Here is a 27,453-nt window from a genome sequence, read left to right on the forward strand (position 1 = left end):
CACTTTGCTCTGCAGTTTTGAGTGTTTGAATTCTTTTGTACCTTTAAATGAGCATACTGGTGTTTTTGCATGTTTCAGCCCATTCATTTTAACTTGCATACTTAACATTGTTATTGACAGTTTTCCAAAGCATACACCACCCGACTTTTATGTTTTAGTAACACTTAAATGAATTAAAATTGTTTGATATAGCAAGACAAAGGCAGCATGAGATCTGTTCTTCACAGCACCATTGTTAAAGGATTTGATTTATTTTTTACCGGCATGATAGAGGCATTTATTCATTGTGTCTGTGAGTCTGAACTCTACCAATCTTGTCCACTGCTGCTGTTCTCCTTTACAATATAGAGAGGGCAAAGGGGGAAAAAAGGGAAAAGAATGGGAAAATCTGGAGTTTCTTTTCCTTTTATTGCGTCTATGTCATTTATTCTCACCGTTCAACACATTTCAGAAATATTACTCTGAGTTTATTTTCAAAAACATACATTCAAGAGTAATTACCAGGACAAAGACTGTTCCTGTCAGAACACCGGGATGAATGCTTGAAGATATGGGCTGTCCAAAGTTAATGGCGGCATCAGGTGACCCTGCTCAGGCTGTTCTGTTCCACCCTTCCTGATTTAGGGCTTAGGTGCTCAGCACCAACCTTTTAAATCCAAGAAACCGCAGTACCAAATTCACATTATCTTTCTGACAATGTTGTTTGTCTCTTGAAATTGTTTCTTCGAGCATCAGAGCTTATGAATGCAATGCTTTTTAGCAGCTGACTCACAAATCACAGATGTCAGAATGCCGTTAAATGCACCATAAAGGAGAGTTTTTAAAGATGTTGCCTCCATTAAGTCGTTTGCCACACAAAAGAAAATGATTATGTACGCTGTGATGTACTTTATGTCAAACTAGTGTAAGGCGTCTGCACACCTTCCCTGCTGTCTGCCAGGTTTGAACTTGCGGTGTCACTTTTTTTGACAGTAATGTTAAGGATATGCAATTTAGAGTTTTTGAGCTAAAACAGGGAAAAACACTGGTACAGTGCTATAAAGCAACAAATTCAGGGATCTTCAGGGATCTTTGTGTTTCATTTTCTGTGCAGTGTACTGATTTTAGTTAATTTATGATATATGCTGCAGAAGAAATGATGGCGTAAAGTCACCTTGCATTTCCTGAACTGATCAGTGGATACTTTTTGCAAGTAATCAAAATGTACTGTGTCTACTCTAACAAACTCTCTCCAGAAAAAGCTTCAAATGTTTTTTTGTTTTGTTTTTTTCATTCATCTTGCTTACATATGATGTATGAAGCTGCACGATGAACTGTCTTTGTTAAACATCTACGTTGCTTTTTGCAGATACTTGGTTACTTTGACTATGCTTTCACGGCTATCTTTACTGTTGAGATCGTTTTGAAGGTAAATGCCCTGTGTCCCGTGTCCGTGCTGTGACTAACCTCACCCCAATAACACTCCAAACGTCTCGTTGCCTTCCAGGTCCTAGGCTATGCAGATTATGTCTTCACTAGTATGTTTACATTTGAGATCATATTGAAGGTAACCCCTTAAATGACAACGAGAGCCTTGCTGCATTCTCTCCTTGTGTGTCACCTGCCACTCAGTACAACCTGGCTTGTTTGTTTCCTTTCTCTTATTTACTTTTTTCTTCATGGCACCTCTTTTAAAAAGCTAAATATTGCAGTTGCTTCTTTGCACACACTGCAACACAAACACAAGATTTGCTCAAATTACACTAATCGAAGAACTCATGTTGGGGGAAGGAAACATCACATCAGCATTACATTATACTCACATGGGTGTCACGTCATTCGGGCAGTCATCGCTGAAATGATTTTGATGATGCAGATATGTAAAACATGATGCAACCCCTTGTGCAATGCAACACAATTTAATGGGCTGTTCAAACATTGTCAAGGCATTGGCTGAAGTTGGGTTTGAGGTCACCTTCAGGGAGGTGTTCGAAGACGAAAAGTCAACTCCAGTCAAAGCTAACTCCATGCCTCTCGTACTGACTGCTCTTCAGATTATCCATAAAAGAGGGGGCAAAACCAACCATGTTCCTGCCGAGCATGGTTCAGTCTGCTTTCCCTGACTGAGTGCATGGAAATGTGGAGTTGGCTGGAGCTATTTGTGGCAAACATCTGCCAAGCCCATCGCTGTTTTACGCCAAATTCTCAAGTGCTCGTACTTAGCACTCGCCTCTCTCCGTCTCCCTGCAAGGCTCCACATTTACATGCACTCGGAAAATTAATCCTTTACTTTTATTATTTGAAGAAGAGTTATTTTGGCTGGTTTTTCTTCTCTGCCTGCTGAACTCTGAAGTTTTAATTGGGAGCTGCTTCCCCTTATTCTGAACTATTAAAGAACATAATGGAATGTGCTTTAAGATGACGGTCCACATGAATGTGACAGTAAGGCCATTTCAACTTTCCAATCACTATAATAGAGCTCTTGCAGGTAGTAAATATCCCTGACATCATGGCAACAAAATGCATGATTTATTGCCTCATCCCATAGTAGATTGTGAAATGAATGACTTACTACTACATTCATGTAGTTAAGGGCCGTGGGGGTGGCGATGGTAGATTTAGCCTCACTGCTCTGAGCTCGCCACCCCAAATCAGAGTGATCTAAAAGAGTGTGGAGACGTGTGCGCGTGTGCAAGGTGGAGAGTGTTGTACGTGAGAGTAACGTTTCACCTGTTTAACATGTTTGTAGCGTCTGTGTCACTGTGTCCTCTGAAGTGTGGAGTGTGAGTGTAACTATATTTGCGTGTGTCCAGTGTGCATTGGATGAGATACATGTTTTTTTCTTTGCCATTTGCTCCTCTAACTTCCTCTGTCCTCTCCTCAGATGACGACATACGGAGCCTTCCTCCATAAAGGAGCATTCTGCAGGAATTACTTCAACCTCCTGGACCTGCTGGTAGTGGGAGTTTCCCTCGTCTCCTTTGGCATTCAGTGAGTATACAAACAAACAAATCCATTTGCCTCCTGATTGTTGTACAGCATCATTTTTACCCTTTTTGACCAAATAGTTCCAGGAACAATGGAGCCAGAAGAAGCAGGAACTAAAAGTCCCCCTTCCTGTTTGCATTTCCTGCACATGTGAAAAACCTGGATGCAGAGTCTTTGCAGCACTGTGATGCTTGAATGGATGTCATGAATTAATGCAAAGGAGGTGTGACGAGGTGGAGAAGGGGGTTGAAAACCACAGAACTTTTGCTTCCAATGTAGACAGTCTGCTGAGTGTGCTATGGTTGTTTATCTGTGGTGTAGTACTTTCTCTCTTTGTTCTCCTGATCACTGCTCCCTCTCTCTCTTTCATACACTCAGTTTCTCTTTATCTCTTTCTTTTTAGATTAGTGAGGATGCTGAAAACACATTTTTTTTCAGCACACTTTACAGGAAATGGCCCGTTCTTGTCCTGGTATTGATTCTAGCAGCATCCAGTACTTTCTTGTTGTGTGAATAGAGCTGTAAACAAGCTGTAGCAGTCACAAGTTCCATGGACATCAGAAAGTATTAACCCCATTCAGGAACTCTTTTTGGCAGACAGCTAAATTTAGTTACTGGTTGCTTCTTGTTGAAAAGCAAGTAAAATTCTGGAAACAGTTCCTATGCTCCTGGAAAAGTTCAAAGCAAACATTTCTCATTTCTCAGTTAGACTTGTTTTCGATGTTCAGGTCCTCGGCCATCTCGGTGGTGAAGATTCTGAGGGTCCTTCGTGTTCTTCGACCCCTGAGGGCCATCAACCGAGCCAAAGGCCTGAAGGTGACGCCTCATCACACAGTCATCCTGCAGCTTAATCGCAATAATAACCACAATGTTAGACTGATTAGTGCGGATGCCACAATGTGTTTACATTTGTATGTCTGCGTTACAGCACGTGGTGCAGTGTGTGTTTGTGGCCATCAGGACTATCGGCAACATTATGATTGTCACCACCCTGCTCCAGTTCATGTTCGCCTGCATAGGGGTGCAGCTGTTTAAGGTCAGAGCAGTGAGGATGAAAAAAATCAGAATTACACATGAAGCCAGAGTTTTGATGTATGTGTCATTGATGTTTGGTTTTCCTCAACAGGGAAAGTTTTATCGCTGCACTGATGAAGCCAAGTCCAGCCCAGAGGAGTGCAAGTTAGTTTTGGTTGATTTGTTCCTTCACAGCAAAACTACGCGCAGTCATCATCCTAGTTTCAGTCTTAACCTCCATGTAACATGTCATCTCATAGGGGCACCTACATTCTGTATAAGGATGGAGATGTGAACCAGCCAACCATCCACAAGCGAGTGTGGCACAACAGTGACTTCAACTTCGACAATGTCCTCATGGCTATGATGGCTCTGTTCACTGTGTCCACCTTTGAAGGCTGGCCTGCGTAAGATTCAGACTTCTTAATCCCTGTGTTAAAGTCAGATCTCAGTATTATCAGCAGCATATGAAAAGGTTGGAAAATAAAAGTTCGAAACTCAAAGTGCACTGAGAGAACCAAACAAAATGTGGAGAACATAGGTCACATGCTCTCTTCCTGTTTTCTGCTCTTCTCAGGTTACTGTACAAGGCAATCGACTCCAACAGGGAGAACCTCGGTCCCATTTACAACTACCGTGTGGAGATTTCCATCTTCTTCATCATCTACATCATCATCATTGCTTTCTTTATGATGAACATCTTTGTAGGTTTTGTGATCGTCACATTTCAGGAACAAGGAGAGAAAGAGTACAAAAACTGTGAACTGGACAAGAACCAGGTCAGACTCAGCAGGTTCACAAAATCTGTGTGTGTGTGTGTGTGTGTGTGTGCGTGTGCGTGCGTGTGTGTGTGTGTTAGGTCAAAAACTAAAGAGAACTTAAGGAGAACTTGTTCTTGTTCCACAGAAAAGCTAATTGTGGCTGCTTTAAATAGTCTAGTTTGGATTCAGGGCTGTGTTTAAGGGAGCATTAAAACTCATTTTGTGTATTTCTGTGCAGCGTCAGTGTGTGGAGTACGCTCTTAAGGCACGTCCACTGAGGAGGTACATCCCTAAGAACCCGTACCAGTACAAGTTCTGGTATGTGGTGAACTCCACTGGGTTTGAGTACATCATGTTTGTGCTCATCATGCTCAACACACTCTGCCTGGCTGTGCAGGTAAAAAGTCACACTCTTGGTCTGTTCAAAAGAATGAGATTACGCTTGGCTGCAAGGATATTCTGTAGTAGTACTGTAATGTGACGCAAAAGTGAAGATCAAATATACTTACAGGTTATAGGTCTAATGGAAATGACGTACTTACGTACATATTTTCATCAGTATAGATGACTTGTCTCCAAAAATGTTATTTTTATAAATGGTATATTTATACCATCCAGTGGTAAAGTTTAAAAAATAATAGCAGCTCCCCTTTCTTTGGTTTCCTTTAACCTTTCCTCTTTATCTCCATGTTGTAGCACTACGGCCAGTCAGCGCTCTTTAACTATGTAATGGACATTCTTAATATGGTCTTCACTGCTGTCTTCACTGTGGAAATGGTTCTCAAACTCATCGCTTTCAAACCCAGGGTGAGTCGCCCCACAGACGTCTTCACAGACAACCAAACATCCACTCACTCAAATAGAGGCTCAACACTGAAAACCACACACAGATGTCCTACTTTGACATACATTTTATACAGTTTTATTTACTGTATTAAAGAAATGCTTTAAGAACACTGACACATACATCCATCTGTTAAAAATTAAACGACAGTTAGCTTAGCTTAGCACAAAGACAGGGGGAAACAGCTAGCCTGGCTCTGTCCAAAGGTGAAATGTTTTCCAGGAGGTCACAGTGTTAATTAGTGAGCTTCTGTGGTGGTGATAGATGGACATTACTGCTCCTGCATGGCACCATGTAAAACCACAATGGCCTGTCTTTATAGATTTGGTTACCTTTTGACAAAGCTGGGCTAGCTAGCTCAGCTTGATCCCAGTCTTCATGCTAAGCTAGGCTAACCACCTTCTGGCTGTAGCTTCATATTTAGTGGAAGGATAAGAGAGTGGTATCAATGCTCTCATCCAACGTTCAAATAATAATAATTACTTGAATGTTTAAGAACAGAGCAGCGGATTGAGTCAGTCACCGTCTTTCCATTTTCCCTTCAACTGCGCCGCGTGTCCAACAGCTGTGTGTTGAGAAGAAGGACAGGATGCTAGTAAGAGACTGAGTGTGGGGTGCAGTGCTGACTTTTGCTCTTTTTTTGTACTAAAATAGTCGTCACTGTCTGTCGTAATCTTGGCAGCAGAGCTTTTGCATGTAAGATTAGCATTAAGAGATCCTCAACAGTATAAACGGATGGCCTACGGTCATAAGCCCTGCAGCAGCCGTGTGTGTTTTCAATGAACAGAGTAAGTCTATATGAAATTCATTGTAAGAATAAAGACTTCTTGTTTGTGCTGATCTCACGTCCCACTCGCCCACCACTCGCTCCACCTCACTCAGGGCTATTTTGGGGACGCCTGGAATGTGTTCGACGCCCTGGTTGTGATTGGCAGCATAGTAGACATTGTTCTCAGTGAGATCGATGTAAGTAAGCTCGGCTACATTGAGCCGCCCGCTGCTCTCCGACCTCTCTCTGTTCAGGCCACCGCGGCTCTTACTGCAGGTGTCCTTGGCAGGAGTCAGATTTCTGGCCTTTTGTCTGATCTCTCTTAACACTTAATCTCCTTTTTTCTCTCTTTTTGTCCTCCCCTGACCCTGCCATTTCATTTAATCCTTCGGCTCGTTCCCTCTTCCCTGATCATCTTCATGGTCTCTCTCTTTCATTCCCATTTACCCTCACATGTAACTCCATGCATTAACAGCACTATTTCGCTGATGCTTGGAACACATTTGATGCCTTAATTGTTGTTGGTAGCGTCGTCGATATCGCTATCACTGAAGTGAATGTAAGTACTACTTTTTTCTGCCTTTCAAGTTGAACTGAAGCCTTACAGGAAAGCCACATGGCAACTGCCAGAATGATTTGTTATGATTTGATGCAGAGGTTCCCAACATTTTTGTTTTGAGGACCTTGAAAATGAAGCAGTCTACTTGGCCTTAACAAGAGTTGAGCAGATCAACCAATTTTTTTTTTTTCTGTAAAAAAATGAGAAACAATTAAAAACAAACCTGAATTTCTTATTTCTTAAATCATCCGATGACCCCTTAGATTTTATTTGGGAACCATTTTTCTAGTGCTCCCAATCAGAGCTTCCATATTTATTGTGATACCGAGCATGCGTTATTTTCTGCAGTGGCATTGATGGTTGTTGAAGTGCCATTGGCTCATTCTGCAAAGCTTCAGTTTGACCTTCATTTATGTCCTGTTCTTATTACTGCTACATCCACAATACACTGAGTTAATCGACTGGTCTGTCTTGTAGGAACTCTGCTCCTGCTCAGTGTTTTATCATCAATGTGTTGCAGTGCCGTCTGTTTTCTGATGAACATGCTGATTGTTAACCCTTGGACATGCGTGTCCAAAACAGGAGTCTGTCACATGTCTTTGTGAACTGTGGCCTGTATTTGGTTCAGAGCAGGCTCATTTATGATGTGGTTGTCTAATTCTTACTCTTGTTCGTTCTGTTCCCATAGAAACTTGTAGAGGCAAGTATGACAATGAACAAAAATGTTTTCTGTGTGTAACCTGTTGTGTATAACAACTTTATCTTCGGGACCCCTTTACAGTGGATTCAAAAGTAAACTGGTTTTATTGAGTCAAAAAAAAAAAAAGATTTTGCAGCGACACATAGTTTTAATTTTAATTGAAAGCTTATTTCAGTGTTGATTCAAATCAGTCAGTCACTTTGATGATTCATGTCAAGGCTCCATAAATAGCGAATTACTTCTTCTCTACATCAACCAACTCCAAAAAAACATTCCCCTCTTTATGGCTGGGCTCCTCACAAAAGCACCTTAAACAAAGGTGTCAAAATGTTGAGCTGTGCGTTGAGTTTAACTGCCACGAAAATGGTAAAGATTTTTAGTCCAAGCTACAAAGAAACACCAGTGAGGCTATGAGACCAAATTTCATGCTTCTGAGGGATACTTATGGCGATGATGGTGCTTGTCAGAGGGGCAGTGTACCAACGATTCAGCCTGCCCCACCTTCCCCCTCCTGAGTGCTCTCGTGTCTGAGCTGCAGTGCTGTTTTTCTGGAGTTATATTTCATGTTTTCTGTGTTTTCTTCAGTTTGTGTTCCAAAATGTGTGTCTGCATGAGTGTACGAACAAGCACTAACTTTGTTTAAAACATGCGGTGGTGGTTATTGTTGTTATGCATGTGTGTTTTACGTGTGTAGTTTGTACTTTAAGGTGTGCTGTCTGTATGAATGTAAGTATGTATGTGTGTTGTGAATGTCGGGGACATGATGTTGATTTCACAAGGGCTTTCATAGCGGTTCTTGTGAGGCACCTTCCATCTGTCATTTCCATTTATTTGTGATCTGCATTGCATGTGGTCGCTGCTGCTGCTGCTCCAGATCAGATATTGAACTTTGATCATTTAATCTTTTGTTATTGCTGATCTACAAGGGGCTTGCATCTTAATCTAATGATTTTTGCTACTTGCTTGCCATTCCACTCATGAGCTGTGTGATTGTTTGGCTTCTCATCTGGCCACTGTGACCACTCCTAATGCATGCTGGGAGGCGTCCATCATTCATCTCATTCCCTAACATCCTTTCCATGTCCCGCCTCTCACAGATGGCGCTTGGCCACCCGCTCCATTCCCCGCCGGTCAGTTTTTTCCATAGAGCCTTGTGAAGTTTGCCATTTCTCTCTTGCCATACCCCTCGATCTTTACCTCCAGACAGAATGGCCCTGGAGCTCAGAGCTTGGAAACGTCCATCCTACACAACATTAAGGACAATTTTAATATAGAATCTGTGAAACTCAACCAGTGCTTGAAAAGCTGAAAATGGTGATGTTTTTCAACAAAAAGAGATAAATGTCATCTTTTCCTTTCCTTAAAGTTGTGTAGTTGTGCAGCTTTGCAGATATTTGATTTAATGCATCGATAATAGGTGAACAGATAAGTCATGGTGTGAACTTGATAGAAACAGATGCTTGCTCAGCAGCTAAAACTTAGGCTTCAGTTACAGTCCTCAAATTGAACAGTCTCCAGCAGGTAAGAATTGATCAATGGATCAGAAGCCATTGAATTAGTCCGTATTTTTGTACATTCACACTGATGGTGGTTTAATGCAGCTGAGTTTGAGGTTCTTTGATGATCTTGTGTTTGTGTCTCTGTGAGTGATTGTCTCTGTGTTTTGTTCTGTCTTCCTGTAGTGAGCTCTTAAAGCTCAGAAAGGAGCTCATGTGTAGAGCAGGTGTGTAGACTCCAGTCAGGTGCATGAACACTCCAACAGTAATGCTCTACTCTCTCCCTCTTTGCACCTCTCTGCCTCTCCTCCTCCTCTTCCTCCTGTTTCAGTGCTACTCAATCTGTCTGGCTTTATTTTCTATCCGAGTATTGGTCTCTTTTCTCTGGTTTCCTCCTCTCCCTCTCTGTCTTTCTGACTCCTGTCGTCCATTCACCTCTTTCTGCACCGGACTGTGAGAGCGCCCTGCTATGGCAGTTTTGTTGCAGGGCACTACTGACATGCATGAGTTGCTGCATTGCTATGAGTTCACCTATGGCTCCTCATCATCCAAATGTCTTGCGTGTGCGTGCAGTGCTTCCCCAGCAACGTGGCAATGCCCAACGCATGCTCCATCTGCGCTGTGGCCAGGATTACCTAAAGAACCTCCTCAAGCCAGTTCTACATTTTTATCATTTCTGCTCATTCTGCACCTCATACTGACGGTTTGTCAAGTATTGTGCTGAGGGATTTGAATGAAGCCATGTCTGTCTGGAGTATCTCTTTGTTTTCAGTGCTGAGCCTTCTGATATGAGTGCTGAGTTAATCTCATTCTTTTGCAAAAAATCACATTATCATTATACAGGTCCTGCCTAACCACCACCACCACTATGATTGATGTTTCTATTTTATTTTGCACCTGGACTTTCTCTGTGTTCAAATGCTCACTGAATACTGCTACAATTTATTGTTAATAATGTGAATTGCAGACAAAAAACTGTGTATGGGTGTGGGTTTGTGCCAGCGGCTATCAAATAATTTTGTGATCCTCAGTCCTCTCAAGCATTTTCATTTCAACCACAGAAAAAAAAAATTGTTTTCAAAATACTTGGTTTACGTAAAATCATTGCAACCCAGAGGGGAGTGAGATTGCAGCTGTCTTATGTACTCCAGTCCTTTGATGATGCACACGATGTATGATTTTCATATGTTGATGTGTACTTGCCTGAATCCGAAGTCTAAAACAAATAATTGCCTGTGAGTCAAGGCTGTGTCAGAATAGCAGACGGCGCTTTTATCATGACATGAATTCATAACATTTGTTATGTCAGTCAGTTACCTTCTCATTAACACTGTTTAAAGCTCAGCAAAGACATCTCAACCATACAATCCATTCAATCCCATCAGTAATGACCTTCACACCGGGGGAGTGATAAAGTTGTGTGCCAGTCTTACATGTTGCTAAGTAATTAAGTAATTCCATGTTGTTTGTCAGTCTGACATGCAATTGTTAAGTCGTACATGGAGAATGTTAAGCTGTAAACCTGTTTTGTGGCAGTCTTTTAAAGTGTTAAGATAATGTTTGATGTCTGTCATTATACTAAGTGTACATAGACAGTGATACATGAATGTCTGTCTTTGTCATAGTGGTACGATAAGGCAGTTTTGTCCTGTCAACGACAAGAGTAGTGACTTTGTTGTGTCTACGTCTTGACTGAGACTTTTCAAATGTAATGTCACGTGTTTGGCCCAGTGTGTGTGAGACCTGCCGGCTCTGTGCAAGTCATTAATACAGGTCTTTGATTTTAAAGCCAACGGAGACTCCTCAGGTGGATGAGATGGGGGTAAGATGCTCCGCCCCCCACCCCCCTTAGGGCCATGCCATATTTAGATCTGCATTTCCTTGTTTAGTATGTTTCTGTTGTCTACATCTCCTACGATCTACTGCTTATTTCTATTTCGTTTATTTTCTCATGGTAAGGTCTCCATTCTCCGTAGTTCTTTTCTTTCATGTGTTCTGTTTGGTCATTTGGCGCATATCCACAAAATTTACTTTTCATTTTCCTAAACGTTTGGAGTTATTTCTAAGGAGAGTGTGTCACTCAAACGTGACGCTGTGTGTCCTGTTAGGTGGGAGCGGTTTAGGGCCGCTCCTCACGTTTGTGCTGTTGACACTGCTACATGGTCTCTGCCACCATTCTTGCGTGGGGTAGCGACCCATGGATGACCCCTGGGATCAGGTCACCCAGCTCTGACCTGTGAACCTCCTGGTCGACCCGTTCGGGTTGGCCCCACTGTGACTCCGCATGCAGTGACTCTGGACTGAGGGTGCCATGCTTGTGCAGATGTGTCCTGTCAAGTATGGCAAGGTTTTCTCCAGCATGCTTGCCTCCTTGCTTCCTCCCCTGTAGGTCTGTACAGTGACAGGGCTCCTGACAGTGCTTTGGACGCAGATTAAGCGAAACATATCAGCTGTAGCTACACTGCTTAAGAGACTCTGTTTGGTTACGTTTGTACCAATAATTGTCTAAAATCTACAGCCTTGTATATGCTGTGTAAAAAATCTGTACTTTGAACATCTAATAGATGTTGCCATTACACCAGAGAACTAATCCCTGCTCCAAATCAGTGCTAAACATGTAGTTTTCCATATGTAAAAGATGCAGTGCTGCTCTTTCAGCCCATATGTATCTGGCTCCTGGGTCTCAGTTCAGACCTCATCATCCTGTAAAGCACAGCCAGATGCTCTGTGTTCACTACCTACTACACTGTTGCTCTCCTGTCCTCTGACTCTTGGCTGTTTCTCCACAGAACACAGAGGACAGCGCTCGCATCTCCATCACCTTCTTTCGTCTGTTTCGAGTCATGCGGTTGGTCAAGCTCCTCAGCAGAGGGGAGGGTATTCGCACCCTGCTTTGGACTTTCATCAAGTCCTTCCAGGTGAGGCGTAGCACAATCATTTGATCAGCGACTGAGGGAAATATTAAAGTCACTCATGTTAATCTACTTTCTTTCCTCTCTTTTTGCCTGAAGGCTCTGCCATATGTTGCTCTTCTGATAGCCATGCTGTTCTTCATCTATGCTGTCATTGGCATGCAGGTTGGGAGCTAAAAATGACAGAAAATATTTTTCCTCTATCTTACACGTGTTGGTGAGGTCGCAGTTAAATTCATGTGGGCAATGTTTGTGCTTCAGGTGTTCGGAAAGGTTGCCATGGTGGACGGCACGCACATCAACAGAAACAACAACTTCCAGACCTTTCCTCAGGCTGTGCTGCTTCTCTTCAGGTGTGTAGCATTTTAGGAAACTGACTCACTGTTCGTCTAGTTTTTGTGGGTCACTTGTTGAGTGATTCATTTGTGTCTGTCATGGCTGTCTGTTCTGCAGATGTGCCACTGGAGAGGCGTGGCAGGAGATCATGTTGGCCTGTATGCCAGGGAAACTTTGTGACCCAGAGTCTGACTACAACCCCGGGGAGGAGATGACGTGTGGCAGTGGATTTGCAATAGTTTACTTCATCACCTTCTACATGCTCTGCGCCTTCTTGGTAAACACAAAAATCCAACAGTGTTTGGTTTTCTAGTAGTTATTTACATCATAATGTTTAATATTACTACACCTTTGTGCCCCTCCAGATTATCAATTTGTTTGTGGCCGTCATCATGGACAACTTTGACTATCTGACACGTGATTGGTCCATTCTTGGTCCACACCACCTTGATGAATTCAAGAGAATTTGGTCAGAGTACGACCCAGAGGCGAAGTACGTGCTTTATTACCAACAGTATCAGGAAGTGTTGCACGTTTATGTTTCTGTGCTGTCATGTGTCAGTAAGTACATTAGCAGTTAACGTCTTACATCTGCTTTTTCTCTCATACAGGGGCAGAATTAAACATCTGGATGTCGTGACACTTCTTCGTCGTATCCAGCCTCCTCTCGGCTTTGGCAAACTGTGCCCTCATAGAGTCGCTTGCAAGGTCTCTCCCTTCTTTTATCATCTTATTAACAAATTGCACACAGAAGTACTGATCATTGATCCAGCCTGTTCTGCCATGTAAAGGCCCATATCTACTCTCTTCTTTCAGAGGCTGGTAGCCATGAACATGCCTCTGAACAGTGATGGCACAGTCATGTTTAATGCCACTTTGTTTGCACTGGTGCGCACCGCCCTGAAGATCAAAACAGAGGGTATGATCTTCACTGTACTGCCTAAAAAAAAAAAACACATATAATATTCTGCTGATGCATTCACTGAACTTTCTCTGTTACCTGTAATTATGAGCCTGCATGGATTTAAAATGGCTGTGAACTGGAGTGCTGCTTTCTGAGGGACGTTTGATCCCCTGTGGTGCAGGTAATCTAGAGCAAGCCAATGAAGAGCTGCGAGCTGTCATCAAGAAAATCTGGAAGAGAACCAGCATGAAGCTGCTGGATCAAGTGGTGCCCCCTGCTGGTGGTTAGTGGAATCGGCCCGTGTCTATCAATGAAATCACATACACCTCCTAGTCCTTCTGTTACAGTTTGACACACAAAAACCAAGCTAGAGCAGCTTGCACAGAATCACACACACACCATATGCTGCCCACATGCTGTTTGCATAAAATTACAGGAAGCTCCAAACTACTCTTTCATAACTATATCCTTAAATAAAAACTCACTCACACACACATCAGTTCTCACACACAAGTAAAGCTGTATCGTGCTGTTTCTGCTCTGCTCATGTTCTCCTGGTTGCCCCCTCAGCAGTGTGTTTCTTATCCATGTGTGTTTGGTCCACACTCCTCCCTCCTGCCCTGGATGCTGATGGAGGCCACTGACTGTCCGCTGGGCTTTGGGCTTGCATGGCCATATAGACCACTGTGCGAGTGCATGCTCTGTCTTTCTCACTAATCTCTCTGTCTATTTCCTCCTTTATCTGTCTCTCTCATTTCTCTGACCCTCTCTGTCGCCTTAATCTCTGTCCTTTTCTCACTGCTTGAGCTTCCACAGCTTATTCTTCTCACACTTTTATGTCTCTGTATCTAAAACTCTAAGGCACTTCAGAATATTCTGAAGCAGTTCTGTTTTAGGGTGGTGGCATGGAACTAGTGTTGCCTCTCTCTCCGATCTCTGTCCCCGGCGTGCTTGTTCAAAGTGATTCAGACCCCTGCTTCAGAATGATTCTCACACACTCTTGCAAATACTCTTCAAATAAAACCAAAAAATCCAAAATGGGACAAAAATACATGCAAGAACATACAGTATTCATGGCCTAGCACACATCATACGACACAAAGGCATACATGAGCACAAACAGGTGAATTTCTGCAAACATACTGACATGTATGATGCATACTGTAGATCTGCTTGCTTGCATGTGCTAAAGCAGTAAATTAAATGGCATTGTCAGACATTTCAAAAGATAATTTGGTGCATACATCGCCCTGCCTCCCAAAAACGAAATTTAAAAAAAATTCAAACAAAATAAGAAAGTGTCTCAAAGGTAAATTAATGGTAGTTGTTTATGATGAATCTGATATAAATCTCTGTTTTGCAGCCTGTATGTCATTGCTAATTACACACTGCCAGTTGAAATGTAGCAGTGTTTTCTAATCATGCTGTGTGTTTATTTGTGGTCTCTTTGACCGTAACTCTGCTCAGTCTGTCCTCTTCATCAGTAGCCCAACATTAAGAAAGAAGGGACAGAGAAGTTACTGCAGCGACTACTCTCACTTTTAATCTGTCACAGTCTAAGCATTTGAACGTGTAATCCTCCAACTGAATCCATCCCATTTAAAATCAAACATACATTTAATGTAGATCATCTAAATCTCTGTAGATGTAGAAATACACAAACAACAGGAAGATATTGTAGCAAATATTTGATTTTCTGCTCTTTCTGAAACACAGCGAAGGATCTCAGGTCGTGCAGATTGAGGTACAGTATATACACCATCAAGATGGATGTATATAATTCTGATATAAATCATTTTGATTGATTGGGGTTGAAGCGTGCCTCACTTGTCTGCAGTCCTAAGGTGATGGACCCACATTTTTTAAGGAGAATGGACGAGGGAGGAGAAGAGCCTCTCCCTCTCTCTCCCAGGGTGCTGTGTGTAGTGACCTGCTGACACAGGAAGCATTTGTGTGGTCTGTTCACTCAGATGATGAGGTAACCGTGGGGAAGTTCTATGCCACCTTCCTGATACAGGACTACTTTAGGAAATTCAAGAAACGTAAAGAGGAAGGCCTGGTGGGTGCTCACCCCTCCCAGAACAACACAGCTATCGCCTTGCAGGTGAGTCTCGCACTGTTTGTGGACTATTTATGAGAGAGAGGAGAGAGATTGTTCAGCATCGTGTGAAAACGTGGATTTATGAGCATTGTAATTTTGTTGAGTCAAGTCTTTAAAATGTGTCTTTGTGCATTTCATTCAAATATCATTAAGTGTGCTAATGTTATGGTTTATGATCCAGCAGGACGTTCATGATCTTGGTGTACAGTATGAATCTGTGGTTTATATGTTTCCGATGTGTGAACTTGTTATTCGTGTCTCTGCATCTTTAAGTATCATAGACGTTGATGTTAAGCGTGTGCCATCGTCTCCAGCCTTCATTTCATGTGTTTTCTGTGCATCCCAGTTCACTCATCGACTCATGAAATTCACATGCAAAGCTTGTCGCCATTTCTGTTACCTTATGATGTACGATATATGGCTACAATATATCCCCATATATCACTGTCAGACAGTAAAAATGACCAGCTTACAGTTCATTGTAGAGACGTTTTTTGTGTATGTTGTGCTAATTTGGTTAAGTACACCCACAAAGCAAAGGAAAGCAAGAAAAGTAGTCCTTTACCGAACTCACTGTAGCATATGTGAGACAAAGCACAGCTGGATGCTACACAAGACATTTCAGCTGAGTGAGACTCACAGCAGGTCGCATTCAGGAGGGCACATTTGTCTGTCTGTGCGTTCTCATCTCTCACAGTCCGTCAGTACCGTAAATGTCAGCATATTCCAGCACAGGTGTGTGTATGCCCAGTATGTGTGATGGTTGTGATTGTGTGATGTCAGATTTCGCATTGTGAGCTGTAAGATGAAGGTCCCCGCTGTAGCGTTTAGCCCTCTTATTGTCATGGTTACAGGCTGGCCTTCGCACGCTGCATGATATTGGGCCCGAAATTCGCCGAGCGATATCATGTGATCTGCAAGATGACGAGCTAGTAGACTTTATTCCAGAGGAAGACGAGGAAATTTATAGGGTAACTGATTTAATTCTACATGACAGGAGGAATGTTTGTGGCAAAAATCAAATATTGTGCTTGTAAAGTTACTTATTGGTGTTTCCATGTTAATGTGCATATAATAAAGCTAAAGGATATATGAATCAGCTAAATATGCAGTAGATACTGTCTCTATATAAATTCTACAATATGTAGCTTTTTTTTTCATTTTGGCTTCCTTTGTTTTTCTGCCATTTCAATTTCAACAAACTACAAACAATGCATTCATCACGTCATGTGCCATGAAACCCGCTTCTGAACTTCTTTTTGCGCATACAGTTTCTGAAAAGAAAATCCCCAGACTTAACATCAATAGCATGTTTATTCTGTTGCTTTGTAACAAGTCGAAGCCCTGGTGGTTTTACTTTGAGCCTTCCTCCACAGCGTAACGGCGGACTCTTCGGTAACCATCTCATGAACGGTGGTCATCGGCGATCCAATGGCCATCAGACCAATGCCACGCAGCGACCTCTGCAGGTGCAGCCACCACCTCACTACGCCCATATGGAACAGCCGGTGGGACGCCTGTCTCGAGCCAATGCAATGTCCCACCCCAACCACCATCACCACCACCACCACCATCACCACCGCCACCACAACTCCTACGGCAAGTCTCCGAAATCCACCAACATCAACCTCAACAATGCCAACGTCTCCAGTCTGCCCAACGGAGGACATCATCGTTACTATGAACACGCACCTCCTAATGGCTACCCAGGTCTTCGCAGCTCCTACTACGACTACGACAAACCCCGAACACCCCAAGGTCAAAGGTATCCACATGCTGATTATCGGCATTTTGATCTGCTGCAGAAATGGTTCAAATTATAGATGTGGAGTGAGATCTCTGAGCACGTTTGATGGTGTATGCTTGTTCCTGAACTTGCCAAATTTAGAAATTATTCAAGATACATGCTGTATGTTATGCAAACATGATGAATGTTTTTTTTTAAATAACACCCAGGACTACTTGGTTGTGCTTTTTCCTATTAAGCAAGGTTTTCTCGTAATTTTTGTGACAAGATAGATAGTTTAGATATAAATACCTCATGTAATGTACAGAATATATCACAATAATAACTTCTGACAGCAAGTGTTTAAGAGTCTCAAAGTATCTGGATATGTATTTCCCTTTAGTTGTTTGGCTGAAACGTCAGCACGCAGAAAAAAAAAGCAATTGGAGAAGTATTTAAATGTGTTTCTTGTTGCACTCTTCTCCTTTCATGCAGCTATCTTAGGTTGTGGGACAGCACATAACTGAGGACATTTTTAAAAACGCTGGTATTAGCTTCAACACATTGACTGCTTGCAGCAATGAGAAGACCTGTGAATGTATATCTGTTGCATAAATACTTTTCCCCACATGCAGGAGCCAGCTTCTTATCAAACCTTCCTGCTTCACAAGCCTATATTGTAAACCCTTCACTCCATAATGCATCACAAGCCTACTCTCATACTGACAGTTAATTTCATAAGTGACCCATCGTATCCTTATCTCCTGATTTCCCATGCTCTGGTTAGTCAGCTGCTCCAGTGTTGGGCCTGTTTTTCTTTAGTACCCAATAAGTTTGGAGGACAATTTCATTGCTGCCACTTTGCAAAAGAGAAATGATTTTTAGTTTGTTTCTTATCTTAAAAATAGAAAATGGAATTGTCAGCCAACACTGGAGTCAACATCCGCCATCACACTCTCTCCTCCTCATACATATATATGAGAATGCTGTATATGATTCATATACTGTAGGATATATATGTCACACTTTCTCCACCCTTTTCTCTGTGTTGTCTCCTCCCTTTCTCCTTCCTAACCAAAATGCTTTCTCTCAACCATCCCTCTGCTTTCTTGGACAGAAGGCGCTACTATGAGACCTATGTTAGGTATGTTGTTTTTCTAGGTTTGGCTCCAGCTGTCTGTCTCAACAGCAAAAGAAGGACTTTATTTTCACATTTATTTGTTTCATTTTGACTTGGTTTTGGATCGGTGAATGGTTGCATCCTTGATAAGTCAGTGTTATGTGCTATATGCTGGCCAGTCATTCGTCAGGTTACCAGCTGCCTCTGTTGTGATGCAGTTGTGTCAGTGCTTTAAAGTAAAAGGAGGAACAACATAAATGTTAGTGGCCAGCATATTGCTGAGAGCAGCCCTGCTTTATGCATGTGTCAAAGTGACGTGCTTGCTTTGAAGAAGGACCCAGATGCTCAAAAACAAACAAATGTTTGAGAATGTTTTTTAAGATCGCACGACTCGTCGCTGCTAGTTCTGCACTTAATTCACTCCACGATTCCTGAACAGAAGCAATCTGTGTTTTAATTCATCTAATGAAGGACCTCAAAGTGGAGGAGATGATTGGATGACATAGTGATGCTCCTCCACCTGAGACTTGCTGCCTGTTGTCTTGGTTTGGCTGTGGTTAATAGGGTGTTCAGTTGCATCGCTGCCCCCTGGAGGCTTGCGTCTGCATGGCAGTGCATGGCCCTATTCCAGTTACCCCTCTGAACAGCAGCAGTGTGCAGGCTCTGACCCCTTTGCCCTGACCTCTCATCAGGTCCCACGGAGTGGATGGACGCCACCCCACCATCCGCAGAGAGGAGGAGTTTGATGAAGATCGCTTCTCTGGGGAGTATTACAGCGGGGAGGAGTTTTATGAAGACGACAGTATGCTGTCAGGGGACAGGTGTTACTCTTTCTGACCTCTGTTTGAGCTCATGTAGCTTATGTGCAGTCGTTCTCTCCTCAGAATAGGAAACATATAGAAAGAGCTTTTTTTCTATATGTTTTCAGGTATCAGAACAGTGACACGGAGTATGAGACTCCCAAAGGTTACCATCACCCAGACAGTTACTATGACGATGATGAGCAGCCTCTCTACCGAGATTCACGGAGATCACCAAAGAGACGGCTGCTTCCCGCCACGCCTCAAGGTATCTTACCCTTTTGTATCCTGCAGCATGAGTTACATATGAAGGCTTCATTTGCAAAAGCAGATAATCATATACAAGAATGGAAGAAATATCAACACACATATATATATAATAAACTGAATGTGATTTTTAAAACTACTAGCGATAGCCTTCCTACAAAGCCACTGAAAAATACAAACGTTTGGATAAAAGAAGCCACAAAACAGCTTTCTTTGTCAGCAAAGGGTCACTCTACTGAATGCACTCATAGCAATACATCTAACACTCACTGTATGATTTACCCTCTCACCCAGTTGAATATTCCTTGAGTGTTCTGCAGTGTTGCATGCTGTCAAAGTTTCCTGCATGAGGTCACTCACTGGTCCACTCCTGACTCGTTCAGGTAACAGGAGGCCATCCTTCAACTTTGAGTGTCTGCGCAGACAAAGTAGCCAGGATGAGCTTCCACATCAGCGTACCGCTCTCCCACTGCACCTTATGCAGCACCAGGTAACACGAGCACATGTCTCACGTGTAATGTTTGCTCCTTTACATTGTTTTGAACACATTTTTGACTTGTTTGAAATTATTTTATTACTTCCCTGTCTCTAAATTGTAACAAATGCATCATATTTCCCTCTATGCACACACGTCCTCCTGCAGGAGCGGTAGTAGTTGTAGTTAGTTGTAGAGTAGTACAATTTGACTGTACTTCAGCTGCCTGCTGCTTGGCTTACGTGTCTCTTGTGGCTCATCAGGTTATGGCTGTAGCAGGCCTGGACTCCAGCAGAGCCCACCGCCTCTCCCCAACCCGCTCCACCCGCTCCTGGGCCACTCCCCCTGCCACCCCGGCCAGTAAAGACCAGTCACCATACTACACCCCTCTCATCCGTGTGGATCACCCACACAGGGAGAGTGCTGCTAGCAGCCAAGTGTCGGTGCGCAAGAGCTCCTGGTACACAGACGACCCCGAGTTCTCCCAGAGGACGTACTCGCCTGTCCACCTGCAGGTGCCACCTGAGTACCATAACCAGTACCACCAGAAGAGAGGCAGTGCCACCAGCCTTGTGGAAGCGGTGAGTTTTCAGCTTTGCCAAACACATTGCTCTCGCAGACACATTTTTAAATTGATGCTGCAAAGCAAAATATGACAAGCAAGATAAGTAGCACAAGATTGCAGAGATCGAGAGTAACGTATGTTTTCCTCACAATCTGTCGAGCAGGTTTTGATATCTGAAGGGCTTGGGAGATATGCCAAGGACCCCAAGTTCGTCGCTGCCACAAAGCACGAGATAGCAGATGCGTGTGAGATGACAATAGATGAGATGGAGAGTGCAGCCAGTCACCTGCTGAACGGAGGGATGGCCCCAAGCGTCAACGGGGTCAACGTGTTCCCCATTCTGACTCCAAGGGACTATGAACTGCAGGACACGGCAGCCAGCTACAGCGACGAGGAGCCAGAGACAGAGCCGAGAGCACTCTATGAGGAGGACCTGGCAGACGAGATGATCTGCATCACAACTTTATAGCAGTGGCTGGAGAAATCTGCAAATTAGAACCTTGTCAGACAAAATTTGTGAAAATTCAAAAAAGAAATGCATCTGTTGGCTCTGACCAAAAGAAGTGCCTTTTACACTGAAGAGAAAAAGGCATATAGAAGAGAGACACACTAGTCCCGTTCATTTAATTGTTCTCCACCTGCCAGCAAAGGAGGTCACAGCACAGAGTTAGATACCATCCCTGCTGAGCACAGAGGGACTGACTGTCAAAGGTCTTGACCTGGAGGTGACATACAGGTTCAGCCTGCAGCCAATCAGAGATGAGGACATTGATGCCAGTGAAAGATGGACCAGTTGGCAAAGGTGTGAGATACTCCTTCAGGCGGGTCTCTAAGGGTGATGACAATCAGATGTACGATGTCATTACCTCGGTCACTTTATTAAGGTTTGGCATATCATGCAAGTTTTCAATGCAAGTATAGAAAGGCATATCTCCTCCCGTAGTCGTTAGTCTAACTTGATCCCTTTGTTGTTAGAACAGACCGTTTAATGTTCGCTACAGCTGAGTCAAAAAGTGAAGAGCACCAGTAGAGTTGTACCAGATTATGCAGGAACTAACCGTCCTACTTATAGCATCATTCAACTTGAGATATGTACTTTTGAAGCGACAAAAGCATTTGTGATAAATGCACTAGCAGGCAGGTTATTTTAAAATTTTAGAATAGCCTGATTAATATTTCATAGTTGATATGCTGTAAATTGTATTATATAACAAAAGAAACTTTGTAAAGAGATATTCTATATTTTGTAATTATGTATTATTTAAAAGATCAGCAATATGGACCCTTGTGACTCCTGTTATGCTATAAAAGCAGACTTGCATTATTTTATTAGGTAAATTATTCTGATATTCATTTGCCTTTTATTTTTTTGCTAATATGCACCCTTTATTTTGCCTATAAAAACAGCATTTTTAAGAGGTTCTGCTTGTGTGACGACACTACTGCACAAGATATGCAAATGGCTTTGATTTCTTAGCATAGGAGTATATGTGTTACTTCATTAAACCAACACCAGTTGCATAAGGTTAAGCCCCCTTTAAAGGAGCATTTTTAGAAAGCAGGCCTCAAGGATCCAGTGCTGAAATTTTATAATAGATGTGATGAACACATTTGTTTGCATATTTTGTGCAGGGCATGCACAAGAATTTAAAATGCATAGTGCATTAACAATGCTGCTTTTTTAGTTGGTTTCAGAGTCAAACCTAGGTTTCGTCAGCCCCTACTGAAATGCCTTTTTGCTGCTGAAAGAAAGAAAAAATGACAGATGGTAATAACAGGGATAAATTCGTACTTCTCATAGCTTGTGCTGGGATTTTCCATGACATACTCCTCGTTGATCATGGTGTAATTCCATTCAACCTTTGTACTGAATCTTGGCAATCACATCTTAGCCTTCATGTAGTGTGTGAGGCCTCTGAGCCTGCGGTGGCAGGAGACACATGCACACATCCAAAGGTCAGAAACAGTCCGACGTGTGTTGTAGGTGGAATGACCGAGGGTGTCCTGGTGTCAGGATGCTGGAGAGAGGCTAAGCAATACTAACCCCCCGCCCCTTTCTCTCTCAGCCTGCCTGGTTCCTGCATACAGTATACCTCGTTAGGCAACGGTGACAACATATCATTGTCTCAACTTACCTGTCTGTCACAGTGTCCCAGTGGAGTCTTTGAAAGGGATTAGTAAGGATTGAACCTGGACTTAGTGTTTTTCCCCCATATTTATTAATGAGACTACAAGGGAAAATGAAACTATCACATGATGCATAAAAAGGAGCAACTGAAGCCCACAAGTTGGAACACAAGACAACAAAATATCTATTTATTGATTTTCATTTATTGGTCGATTACAATACAGACACTGGACGAAATAAACTGAAGTGTTCTTTTTCAGGCATTACCATGGAGAGTTTGAATTAGCACCAAGGATATTTAGGGTTAACGTGATCTGTCGTTCATGAGTGTTTGATTTGTTGGCGAGTGCGTACTGTACTCTAATTCAACCGAATACTGTCATGAAAATGTAGGTTTTCCATTTTGTGTGCACATTGAAAGGGCTCTTTGAATTGTTTGTGAGTAAAAAAAAAAAAAAAAAAAAAAAATGTGTTCTAGTCCTTTTGTTGATGACTCACATAAAAGGACCAATGCACATAACAGGCACATTGTACTATTCGTAGCAATTACAGTACTGATGAACTGAAGATATGCATTATTTTGTAAACACTTTTAAAAGTTGTGTTAAACTAAAGATGAAAAGAACTTACTTTTACCTCATGTCAGGGATTCCTGAAAAAAGAAAATAATGATTTGGTTCAGTCTATACCAATGGTATTTAAATATTAGCACATAGCTGTTTGTCTTTGCACAAGTAACTGTATAGTGCTTTTGTTTCTCCTTTTTCTAAACAGATTTGTGTATTAAGGTGAGACAATTTTGTACTTTTTGTGACTGTGTGTATGGTTTAGTGGAATCTATATTTGTCATTTACACCTCACCTTACAATGCTGGGAATGAAAGAGTATTGAAAAAATATTTTCAAGGTGCACTGTTTCTCTGTTCGCGGGTAGAGAAAAAAATAAAGCGGTAAAGTACCAGTTTACAGAGAAACACATATTGATTTGAACATTTCTATTAGTTTTCTTCATATTGTTATTATTCTAATTACTATTACAACTATTAATGTTCTGAAAGCTGTATTAAAATAGAAGATAATGTAAAATATGTACAAAAGTATGGAAAGACCCATGGTAATGTTCTCTACTTGAAAGTCTTGATATTTGCTCCTTAATGTTTTTATTCAGTAAACATCATTTCTCTTAGTAGCAAATGCTTTACTATAACCTTCTGGGTTTTGTATCAATACATTTTTTTTGTATTTTTCATTTTATTTTAGCCTTGACTTTATTTGAATCGATACTGATATTTTATTTTCTAATGATCATCATTGAATAAACTTATGCTGAATTACTGTTCTCATTTATTTGCCTTCTGTCTTCACCACCACATCTTCACCCATGGCATAAAATAATATTCATATCAAAGTCAAAGGTGACAAACATTTCAGGCGGGCGACACTCTGCTGGATGACGTCTCCACAGTCGTCTCTGATACCTCGTCCTCCAGCGAGGACTCTTTCCCACACAGCAGGAAGGGCACTGCGAATTTACGAAACTGTAGAAAAAAACAAACAAACAAACAAACAAAAAATGAACCAGTGCAGATAAAGTTCTGTCAAGACACGCTATACATGTACATTCAGACAACATTCAGTAGCTCTTTCAATGTGCATTGTTTATATATCATATAAATGATATATGCTGTATAATATAGAAATAAATGTGAAATTAATATTCAACAATAATGTTAACGATATTCCGAAAAAAACAATAACATAAAAGATATTTTTCTTTTCTTCACCTTATTTAGCATGTATAAGCAGTTTATAAACTTATAAATTTAAGAAAATACTTTTTGATGCACTATAATTTAGGTTTGAGCAGAAATATTTTTAATGTAGTTATAACACAGTTGTAATAATATGAAACATGTCTTTATGGGAAAAGTTATCACAGTTGACAAATACTGTTTATTAATAAACACTCAAAATGTCCTTGGAGCTGCTTAAAAATACATTAGAGTGTGTTATACTTGTTAGTACTTTTTTAATGTTTGTATGGAACTCATAAATACTAAGGATGAGGGCTAAAGTACAATGTGAATAAAGAAAAGATTACCAAAAAGGCACATAATGAATTGCACATTAAAGTGATCGCATTTGCAATGAAAGACAAAAAGTTATTGTTACATTCAAATTTGGTTAGTTCAGTTAGCTGTCTTTAGATCCAATTCCAACAGAAATGCATGTTCCTGAGCTGTACAAGTGTCCTAAAACCAGGTCTATCAATCCACTAGATGGTGTTGGTGTGCCAAAACGGCAAAGAAATCTGGTTCTTAACAAGCTTTGCTCCTACAATTTGCATACGTCACATCTGACTTAAATTCAGTAATTATCTGCATCTAGTGTTAGAGTACCTGTTTGTTGAGGTAGATGTAGATGATAGGATTGTACACAGTGCTGCTCTTGGCCAGGTAAACTGGCACTGTGCCCACCAGTGGGTGAATATCCACCTCAGGGTTATAGACCACCAGCATGGCCAAGCCAGCATAAGGCAACCAACTGATCAGAAATGTCATGACCATCAGGACCACCATGGACGCCACCTTCATCTCTCCTTTAGCTACTGCACCACCTTCCAAACAGGCCATCTTTGATACCTGTGAACAGTTCGAGGTCCATTAGCCTTTTCATAGCACGACTGCAAAGTCTCTGGTCCAAAAGTGTCAGACGACCACTGTTTCATTACATGACCCTTAATCTTAATCCTTATGTCCGCTTTCTCCTGCATGCACTGTGAATGATGGGAAAATGAGAGACTACAGATGAACTATGGTTACCAACAAACTGTATATCTGAACACTGTGCACTGGGACAAAGAGTACCAGTCTACCAAATGTGAAAAATACTCAATCACAAGTAAGAGTACATTCAAAACCCTAGTTAATTACAGAAGCATTAAAACTAAATGTGCCTTAAATATAAAGATATAAAGTACCGATTCTGCAGAAAAATACCCTGTGTGACTAATATATTAATGCAACTAGTGGGCAGGATTTTCCTGTTGTAGATGGTCAAGGTGGAGCTAACATTAAATATCCATTTAGTTAGTTTAGTCTATTGGTTCTCAAATAGGGGTCAGGCCACCTCCAAAGAATTAAAAGATAAATCTGAGGTGTCCTCAGATGGTTAATGGAAAAACAAATTTACACACATTTTTATTTTCATTCTTTTTATTTATTTTATTCATTTAAGTATTTTGACTTTTCTATAATTAAGATTTTTTGTGAAATATTAAATAATTTTACTTCTTTCAGTTAGCCTCAAACTGTGGTAACGGTAATAAATGTTTTTTGACATTTATGCCTGTGATGAAGCCAAATGTACAAATGCTCACCTGGTGTAATGTCCACATCAGCTTCGTGTAAGATGCCAAGATAACGGCAAAGGGAACAGCAAAGCACACTGCAAAGTAAGCCAGGATGTAGGAGACGTTATGAGGGTCTCGTCCGTGCCAGTCCGGCGCGCAGGACGTCCCAACACCCTCCAGCTCATACCTGCCCCAGCCGAACAGGGGGGGTAAGTTCCATGTGAGGGACCACAGCCATGATAAGGCAATACCTCCAACGGCGTGCTTTTTTTGGAAGGTTATCTGCCCCAACGGCTTACACACAACAAACATCCTCTCCACTGCGATCAGAGCAACTGTGCACAGAGATGTGATGCCTGCAGAGAAGCGAGGGAAAGCAAAGTCAGGGGGGAGAAGCAGGGAAGTGCCTGCAGACCGAAAAAATGAATATATATTGCTCTATGATTACATGAAAATGATGTGAACACTATCAAATGATTGTTTAATGAAAAATTCATTTTTAACAAAAGACACTACATTTTACATGAAGAAGAGTATTCATGTTGAACAGTGATAATTTGAGCAGTTAATAACCTTTAATGTGCTCCTCCTCTTTTCACTCACCGAACAAGGACACTGCAAAGCCCTCCATCACGCAGCCTGCTCTTCCCAGGGAGAAGTACCCCAGGGCGTTGTTGACCACAGACAGCACCCCCCCGGTCATGGCTGTGCCCAGGTCAGCCGCAGCCATGTTCACCAGAGCGTAGTTGAGCGGCTGCCTCAGCTGCTTGTGCATGAGAGACACAATAATAACTGTAGCGTTGAGTATGATGGCCGGAAAGGTGAAAATGGCCATAATGATGGAGAGAATGATGAAGCCAGTGTGCGACAGAGGGGGCTCCCCATGTGGGCCCAGGTAGGAGGAAGCATTTGGGGAAAAAAGAGATGGTTGCATGGATGCAAAGCTTTAAAAAGCGGTCAGGTAGTTTCTTCTTGTCCTGGAGCTTCTTGATGTTCAATATCTCGCGACCCAAGTGTGACAAGTGAGATTAGATGCCCAGAGTCTAAGAATAAGTCCTCCAGATCAGGACTTAACAAAGAGTAATTCCTCCAAATGATGATCCTTGATCCCTCACCTTTTCCTTGATTGTAAATGCACTTAAATGGGATGACTCCACAGTGCTCCTCACCAGGATCAGTAAACTCTCTGACCACTCCTACCTCACAGAGGGATAAAGAGAGTGCGTCTGAGACATGTTCACAGGAGGAGTATCACAATTTATAGTTACTACAGCACAGATGGATGAGGGCTGATGATCTCTTTGCTTCTCTCTCCCTCTCGCTTTCCTCACACAAACCAGCCCTCAGTAAAAGTTTAACCAGGTAAATTAAATGCTCTCCATCGCATCATCTCCATCAGACAGAGACTTCGTAGCACTGTCTTGTAGCACCTGTGTCCAGTTGGACCAGAAAGTTGCGTTAGGACACTTAGTCTTGTTGTTCTCTCCCGTCTAGAACCTTGCTTGTCATGTATGAAAATCTCATATGTACATCACTTTGGATAAAAGCGTCTGCCAAATGACTAATTGTAATTGTAATCAGACGGCACAGGTAGCGTCATCGTGAGAGATTCCTTTATTATAGATTGTTCAGGCCTCATTTACATTGATGGTAACATC

At 41.9% G+C, this 27,453-nt stretch overlaps 2 protein-coding genes across 7 annotated transcripts in view; one reads left to right on the forward strand and one right to left on the reverse strand.

Annotated features, from left to right (window-relative positions):
- The window catches only part of cacna1da (calcium channel, voltage-dependent, L type, alpha 1D subunit, a), a 57,325-nt gene extending 34,413 nt beyond the window's left edge, over positions 1-22,912 (forward strand). For 3 of the 6 annotated variants that reach the window (XM_070959195.1, XM_070959196.1, XM_070959200.1), the window contains 28 exons: positions 1,349-1,408; positions 1,487-1,546; positions 2,864-2,970; positions 3,696-3,783; positions 3,896-4,003; positions 4,094-4,146; positions 4,242-4,388; positions 4,559-4,760; positions 4,981-5,139; positions 5,439-5,549; positions 6,831-6,914; positions 11,900-12,028; positions 12,122-12,187; positions 12,284-12,375; positions 12,476-12,635; positions 12,724-12,851; positions 12,970-13,066; positions 13,175-13,277; positions 13,444-13,545; positions 15,233-15,366; positions 16,218-16,334; positions 16,740-17,128; positions 18,207-18,233; positions 18,902-19,030; positions 19,138-19,277; positions 19,660-19,766; positions 20,015-20,332; positions 20,480-22,912. In XM_070959195.1, the coding sequence (XP_070815296.1) occupies positions 1,349-1,408; positions 1,487-1,546; positions 2,864-2,970; positions 3,696-3,783; positions 3,896-4,003; positions 4,094-4,146; positions 4,242-4,388; positions 4,559-4,760; positions 4,981-5,139; positions 5,439-5,549; positions 6,831-6,914; positions 11,900-12,028; positions 12,122-12,187; positions 12,284-12,375; positions 12,476-12,635; positions 12,724-12,851; positions 12,970-13,066; positions 13,175-13,277; positions 13,444-13,545; positions 15,233-15,366; positions 16,218-16,334; positions 16,740-17,128; positions 18,207-18,233; positions 18,902-19,030; positions 19,138-19,277; positions 19,660-19,766; positions 20,015-20,332; positions 20,480-20,785 (3,723 nt within the window). In that variant the 3' untranslated portion in view covers positions 20,786-22,912. The remainder of the gene's footprint in view (positions 1-1,348; positions 1,409-1,486; positions 1,547-2,863; positions 2,971-3,695; positions 3,784-3,895; positions 4,004-4,093; positions 4,147-4,241; positions 4,389-4,558; positions 4,761-4,980; positions 5,140-5,438; positions 5,550-6,830; positions 6,915-11,899; positions 12,029-12,121; positions 12,188-12,283; positions 12,376-12,475; positions 12,636-12,723; positions 12,852-12,969; positions 13,067-13,174; positions 13,278-13,443; positions 13,546-15,232; positions 15,367-16,217; positions 16,335-16,739; positions 17,129-18,206; positions 18,234-18,901; positions 19,031-19,137; positions 19,278-19,659; positions 19,767-20,014; positions 20,333-20,479) is intronic. The other 3 variants (XM_070959197.1, XM_070959198.1, XM_070959199.1) reach the window with 3 other exon arrangements.
- Positions 22,913-23,775: 863 nt separating this feature from the next.
- LOC139329069 (parapinopsin-like) lies at positions 23,776-26,729 on the reverse strand. Its single transcript, XM_070959202.1, has 4 exons — positions 26,399-26,729; positions 25,823-26,151; positions 24,843-25,085; positions 23,776-23,981 (listed from the first exon to the last, which is right to left on the reverse strand). Exons 1-4 carry the CDS (start codon positions 26,727-26,729, stop codon positions 23,871-23,873), a joined length of 1,014 nt encoding a protein of 337 aa, XP_070815303.1. The 3' UTR covers positions 23,776-23,870.
- Between the last annotated feature and the right edge of the window lie 724 nt (positions 26,730-27,453).

Source organism: Chaetodon trifascialis, chromosome 3 (genome assembly GCF_039877785.1).
Source record: "Chaetodon trifascialis isolate fChaTrf1 chromosome 3, fChaTrf1.hap1, whole genome shotgun sequence".
Classification (NCBI taxonomy): domain Eukaryota; kingdom Metazoa; phylum Chordata; class Actinopteri; order Chaetodontiformes; family Chaetodontidae; genus Chaetodon; species Chaetodon trifascialis.

Coding starts and splice junctions, on each gene's coding strand:
- LOC139329069 (XM_070959202.1), bottom strand. CDS start 26,729: ATGCAACCATCTCTTTTTTCCCCAAATGCTTCCTCCTACCTGGGCCCA. Junction 26,152..26,398: donor CTTTGCAGTGTCCTTGTTCG/GTGAGTGAAAAG, acceptor GCTTCTCTGCAG/GCATCACATCTCTGTGCACA. Junction 25,086..25,822: donor TGATGTGGACATTACACCAG/GTGAGCATTTGT, acceptor AACTGTTCACAG/GTATCAAAGATGGCCTGTTT.